At 52.2% G+C, this 6,434-nt stretch overlaps 1 protein-coding gene across 3 annotated transcripts in view; it reads left to right on the top strand.

The window, feature by feature from the left end:
• ogdha (oxoglutarate dehydrogenase a) overlaps nucleotides 1-6,434 on the top strand; it is a 33,759-nt gene that overhangs the window by 23,778 nt on the left and 3,547 nt on the right. For all 3 annotated transcript variants that reach the window (XM_008296321.1, XM_008296320.1, XM_008296322.1), the window contains 15 exons: nucleotides 260-375; nucleotides 584-738; nucleotides 808-954; nucleotides 1,473-1,563; nucleotides 1,656-1,835; nucleotides 2,327-2,455; nucleotides 2,885-3,064; nucleotides 3,370-3,522; nucleotides 4,162-4,264; nucleotides 4,710-4,838; nucleotides 4,926-5,076; nucleotides 5,185-5,312; nucleotides 5,572-5,750; nucleotides 6,130-6,201; nucleotides 6,279-6,404. In XM_008296321.1, coding sequence (XP_008294543.1) covers nucleotides 260-375; nucleotides 584-738; nucleotides 808-954; nucleotides 1,473-1,563; nucleotides 1,656-1,835; nucleotides 2,327-2,455; nucleotides 2,885-3,064; nucleotides 3,370-3,522; nucleotides 4,162-4,264; nucleotides 4,710-4,838; nucleotides 4,926-5,076; nucleotides 5,185-5,312; nucleotides 5,572-5,750; nucleotides 6,130-6,201; nucleotides 6,279-6,404 — 2,039 coding nt within the window. The remainder of the gene's footprint in view (nucleotides 1-259; nucleotides 376-583; nucleotides 739-807; nucleotides 955-1,472; nucleotides 1,564-1,655; nucleotides 1,836-2,326; nucleotides 2,456-2,884; nucleotides 3,065-3,369; nucleotides 3,523-4,161; nucleotides 4,265-4,709; nucleotides 4,839-4,925; nucleotides 5,077-5,184; nucleotides 5,313-5,571; nucleotides 5,751-6,129; nucleotides 6,202-6,278; nucleotides 6,405-6,434) is intronic.

The raw sequence follows: 6,434 nt of genomic DNA, 5'->3' as shown, positions 1-6,434 counted from the left end.
TCCTCCTCCTCCTCTTCATCTCACTCCTTTTTATCTCTCTCCTCCTCCTCCTCCTCCTCCTCCTCTTCATCTCCTGCATGTTTAATGTCTGACTCTCTCCGTGTTTCTGCTCCATCACTGACTAACTGCATGTTCTGGTTCGTCCTCGGCCTGTTTCGTTTCCTTCGACCTCTCCTCACCTCCTTCCTTCCTTTCTCGTTTCTCCTCGGCCACCCCTCCCCCTCCCGTCCCACACTGTGGTGCATCATGGGACCCGTAGGCTTCTACGGTCTGGACGAGTCGGACCTGGACAAGGTGTTCCGGCTGCCGACCACCACCTTCATCGGAGGCTCGGAGAGCGCTCTGCCTCTGAAGGAGATCATCCGCCGCCTGGAGGTAAGACTCCGTTACCATGGAGACGCAGATCAGCAGGAAGTAAACACACAGCCGAGATAAATACGAGAGAACATACTCACTAGTACGGCATTTTCACTCTCTGAAGCTGCCGAGTTAAAAGAGAAAAACAGTCTGTTGGCTGCTCCCAGACTCTCTTCAAAGCTGCTGCTCCTGCTGCTGACTTGAAGCTGCCCTGTTTGTCCTGCAGATGGCGTACTGTCAGCACATCGGGGTGGAGTTCATGTTCATCAATGACCTGGAGCAGTGTCAGTGGATCAGACAGAAGTTTGAGACTCCAGGCGTGATGCAGTTCACTCTGGAGGAGAAGAGGACGCTGCTGGCTCGCATGGTCCGGTCCACCAGGTAAACAGAACCGCTGCGTCCCGGCGGCGCTCAGACAGAACAGAACCGTAACCGTTTGCTCGTGTTCAGGTTCGAGGAGTTCCTGCAGAAGAAGTGGTCTGCTGAGAAACGCTTCGGTCTGGAGGGATGCGAGTCTCTGATCCCCGCTCTGAAGACCATCATCGATAAGTCCTCGGAGAACGGCGTGGAGAACGTCATCATGGGCATGCCTCACAGGTAGCACGCACCTTTAGCTTGGCTTCAGCATCTGCTCAGAACACAGCAGAGCTTTCCCAGCCTGCCCCTGGAGCTGGGAGGGAGCTTTACACACACTTCAAGGCAGGAAAAGTTTTCTGAACCAAAGAATCAGACTGTTGACCCGAACCAGCAGAACCTTATTCTGCCTCGATTCACTAAAAGTTCTGCCTTAGAGAAGAACGTCGTGTTCAGAGCTCCTGGTGTCATCGTTGTGAGTGTGACACGATGCAGCCACAGCTTTAGGATGTGAACGCACAAAATTATCAATAACGTGGATGTTAATGCTCTAACGTATCAATAATCTGGATGTTAATGTTCTAGCGCATCAATAATCTGGAGAACAACATTCTGAGCACCACTAATCTAGATGTGGATGTTGTGTACACTGATGAAGGCTGAACGTCTGTCCTGTCTGCAGTGAAGCCACACAGGCGTCCTCTGGTCCTTGTGGTCCAGAAGCAGCTGGTTGAAACACAAACTGCTTCTTGTTCTTTCAGGGGTCGCCTGAACGTCCTGGCCAACGTGATCCGTAAGGAGCTGGAGCAGATCTTCTGTCAGTTCGACTCCAAGCTGGAAGCAGCTGATGAGGTGTGTTCACTGCACGTCCACCTGCCGTGGAGCTACAACCTGAACCCAGAATCTGTCCGCACCGGTTCTGATCCGCTGTGCTTCCTCCTCAGGGTTCCGGAGACGTGAAGTACCACCTGGGGATGTACCACCGTCGGATCAACAGGGTGACGGACCGGAACATCACCCTGTCCCTGGTGGCCAACCCGTCTCACCTGGAGGCCGTGGACCCGGTGGTGCAGGGCAAAACCAAGGCCGATCAGTTCTACTGCGGAGACAACGACGGAAACAGGGTGAGAGGAGTACCGCAGTACCACGAGTACTGCAGCACCACGAGTACCACCAGTACTGCAGCACCACGAGTACCACCAGTACTGCATTAAGTACAACCAGGCTCGTCTGCTGTACACTTAAAGCAAACAGACGCTGACTCCGGAGCTCAGCTCACATCATATTTACAAGTTCAGAAACATCAGCAGCCACCAACGGAATAAACATGAATTCTGAATCTTTTCCATGTTTGTAGACATTCCTTGTTTTCTACGTACACAAGAACCTGTGCAGCGTCGGTGTTCTCTGCTCAGTCAGTCATGGAGAACCAAATAGTAATAAAATAGAACACAGAAACAGAAAACGACTTTAGAGACGGTGAGGTTTTGTCTCTGATTCTGACTCTAATGGGCCACATGTTTTATTGATCAGTGAGAGTGTTTCTGAGCTGCAGTGGAGGAGACCAGACCTCGGTGAGCTGGTGTCAGTGTGACGTGTCCACCTGTGTGTCCAGGTGATGTCCATCCTGATGCACGGAGACGCAGCGTTCGCCGGTCAGGGCATCGTCTACGAGACCTTCCACCTGTCTGACCTGCCGTCCCACACCACGCACGGCACCGTGCACGTCGTGGTCAACAACCAGGTAACTCTATGGACAGATCCGTCTGCTCACTAACCCGACCAGCCAGAGCCTCCTGGTCCCACCACCGCAACAGGGCCGAGGTCGGTAGCTGGACTCTTCTCCTCTGTGGTTCCCCGGTGGTGGAACCAGTTACCAAACTGCTGACTCCCTCTCAGTCTTTATGATCAGACTAAAGAGCAGCTCTTCACTCAACACCTCTGCACCTGACCGACTGGAAGACCTCCCACACAGCCTGCTGCCGGCATCACACTGAACCTGTCCTATGTCCCTTATCTAGGTTGTTTTCCCCTGTCTAGATCCTTGCTGGTGTTGTATCTGCTCTTAGATGTTTGTCGCTGTGGATAAGAGCGTCTGCTGAATGACACTGTAGACCTGTAGGTAACCCTGTTGAACCCGGAGCGGTGAATCAGCTGTTCTGTCCGTCCACAGATCGGCTTCACCACCGACCCCCGCATGGCTCGCTCATCCCCGTACCCGACGGACGTGGCCCGGGTGGTCAACGCTCCCATCTTCCACGTCAACGCCGACGACCCCGAAGCCGTCATCTACGTGTGCAAGGTGGCCGCCGAGTGGAGGGCCACGTTCCACAAGGACGTGGTGGTCGACCTGGTCAGTGTCCGAGTCAGCACACGGTCACAGGACGACACGCAGACATCCCCACAGAAACATGACACTAACCTAATCTGATAGAGTTCCCCCTCAGAACATCTGGTTCTACTGACCAGAGTTCTACCTTCAGACTGTGAATGTTCCAGAGTCCATAGAGGAGGGTCCAGACTGATCACTTTAATATGACTTTATCAAAATATCTTTTCCTTGAACATGCTAAAACATGTTTTTCACTCTGAAGCTGGTTCTTCTGCAGCCGCCCGTTGGTTTGAAAGCAGCCAGTGCTGATCTGTACCTGTGTGCAGGTGTGTTACCGCCGGATGGGTCACAACGAGATGGACGAGCCCATGTTCACTCAGCCGCTGATGTACAAGCAGATCAAGAAGCAGAAGCCCGTCCTGCTGAAGTACGCCGAGAAGCTGATCGCAGAGGGAGCAGTGAGCCGCCAGGAGTACGAGGTAGAGCTTCTGTTTGATGGAACCGAACGGTGCTGCTGGCTTCACCTGTGAGCAGAGGCTGGGAGGTGTTTCCTAAGATGGCAGACAGTTTGGCCAGTGCCCTCCTCTCTCCCACCACCTCAGTGGAGTCCAGGGGGCAGCTACAGACTGAGCTGGCTCTTTTTGTCAGATTCAAATGAACCTACAAATGACATGAACTCCTGCCCAGAATACCACTTTCTGTCCAAGTACTTGTACCTTGAAAGGTTTATTCCACCCAAATAGTACCTCCTAGCTATTTGTTAGAAAGTTCGTTTGACCCAAATCTAGTTCTTGGTCACCGTATTGGTCCCAGAAGAGCTAATGAGAAACAAGGTCCTTGGAGTGGAGTTGTCTACCTGCTGCTTTATGATGCAGACATCGGCCCAGTTAGACCACCAGGTATCCTCTGGTCTCTACAGGACTAAACAGTGAGAGGCTCCACCTGGTGGAACAACCAGGTACTGCAGCTGGTCTACAAGGTCTTCTGCCTTAGCGGTTAATATGCTTTAAATCGGTTAAGCTGTTCATGGACGTGAACGTTCCTGCTGCTGATCGTACAAATGAAACAGATCATCTGCTGAACGTCCTCAGACCAACGGTTTGTGTTTCTGTCTGCAGGAGGAGATCGCCAAGTACGATAAGATCTGCGAGGAGGCGTATGCTCGCTCTAAGGACGAGAAGATCCTCCACATCAAGCACTGGCTGGACTCTCCATGGCCCGGTGAGAGAAACCCACTTCATCAGAGCCCCGCTGGTCGTTGAGGGTTTCGTTTGAAGATTCAGAAACATGTTTTATATCTGCAGCCTTTTCATTCCTTCTTCCTTTTGCGTGTACCTCTTCTCCTCCATCCCATGTTTGCTCCTCTGTCATACTGTGATCATAGAACAGGATGAGGTTGTCCAATCAGACGATCTGCTTCCAGGTTTTAAATATCAGAAGACCTCTGATCTGAGACTGAATATCAACCGTTTAATCAGTTTTCTCTTTATACTGACATCTGAAACATTCAGACCAACACAGTTATGACACCAGAAGAACCTTCAGCTCCAGAAGCTTTAAGTGGCTACAGGAGGCGGTGTTCAGTCCAGTTCAGAGGTTCAGAGTGTCTGAACCTGGTCTCATTGGTCCCTGGTCTGCTGGTGACACCTTAAACTGTCGTCTTCAGGTTTCTTCACTCTGGACGGACAGCCCAAGTCCATGAGCTGCCCGTCCACGGGCCTGACTGAAGAGAACCTGAACCACATCGGAGAGGTCGCCTCCTCCGTCCCGGTGGAGGACTTCACCATCCACGGAGGTCTGACCAGAACTCCTCTAAACCCATTTAGACCCAGATTACTGTGTCGCTTGTGCTGCATTCACTGACCGTCTGTTGTTGAATCAGGTCTGAGTCGGATCCTTAAGGGCCGAGCTGAGATGGTACGGAACCGGACCGTGGACTGGGCTCTGGGAGAGTACATGGCCTTTGGGTCGCTGCTGAAGGAGGGAATCCACATCAGACTGTCGGGACAAGACGTGGAGAGAGGAACCTTCAGGTAGAACCAGAACCGCGTACCTGCAGGCTGAGCTGGGTTGCTTTAATGGATGATGAACAGGGTTCTGAAGGGAACCACAGACTAAAGCTGCTGTTTGTCTCCTCCCAGCCACCGGCACCACGTTCTCCACGACCAGAACGTGGACAAGAGGATCTGCATCCCCATGAACCACCTCGCCCCGGACCAGGCGCCGTACACCGTCTGCAACAGCTCGCTGTCCGAGTATGGCGTCCTCGGTCAGTCACAGTGGCGCCTTTAACTGGGTCAAACCGGTCTGACCTGACCTCCTCAGAACATCTGGTTCTGTATCTGTCTGATCTAATGAGAGCCTTCAGACTGTGAATGTTCCAGAGCTCCAGGTCCTTCCATTAGATAAAGTTACTGCAGATACAGAACCAGATGTTCTGAGGAGGTTCTGGGGGATCTTTGTCCAGATGTGACACATGTTCTGTGATGCAGCTGTTTCTCTGATGCTCATCTTCTGTCTGTCCTCAGGCTTCGAGTTGGGTTTTGCGATGGCGAGTCCAAACGCTCTGATCCTGTGGGAGGCTCAGTTTGGAGACTTCCACAACACGGCCCAGTGCATCATCGACCAGTTCATCTGTCCGGGTCAGGCCAAGTGGGTCCGACAGAACGGCATCGTGCTGCTGCTGCCACACGGCATGGAGGGGATGGTGAGGAACCGAGACTGGTAGAACAATGATCCAGCAGGATGATTGTCCAAAATGATTCTCAGATGGTCCACAATAGGTTTCGACTCATCCACATGGATAAAAATGTGCCCCGGAGTACCGAAACGTGTCCGACATTTCTGAGAGTTTGTGAGAAATTACTGAAAACACAGAGAAAGAGTGAATTAGTTTTTTCCCAAAATGTCTCCAAAATATTTCTGATTTTGTCCAAAGTGAGACTAAAGCCGACGTTTTACAGTCGAAGTAGAGCAACAGCCTGAGAACGATGTGAGGGCAAATACTCTGTACCCTGGAAGTAATCTGATTACTGTCAGTGAGCGTTCAGGAACCAGGTGTTAAACGGATCTCTGGTTGTGTTCAGGGTCCAGAACATTCTTCGGCCCGTCCAGAGAGGTTCCTTCAGATGTGCAACGACGACCCGGACGTGATGCCGGTGAGTGTTGATGAAGCCGGTTCTCCTGCGGCGGGTGTTCTGCCGTCCAGGGTTCTAAAGCTGCTTCTCACCTGCAGAACATCACGGAGGACTTTGCGGTCCGTCAGCTGTACGACTGTAACTGGATCGTGGTGAACTGCTCCTCTCCTGGAAACTACTTCCATGTTCTCAGACGACAGATCCTGCTGCCCTTCAGGAAGCCGGTAGCGCAGCACAACACGCCACAGACACGC

Source organism: Stegastes partitus, unplaced genomic scaffold (assembly GCF_000690725.1).
Source record: "Stegastes partitus isolate 25-593 unplaced genomic scaffold, Stegastes_partitus-1.0.2 Scaffold1120, whole genome shotgun sequence".
In the NCBI taxonomy this organism is placed as follows: domain Eukaryota; kingdom Metazoa; phylum Chordata; class Actinopteri; family Pomacentridae; genus Stegastes; species Stegastes partitus.
This window is presented reverse-complemented; position numbering and strand designations above follow the sequence as displayed.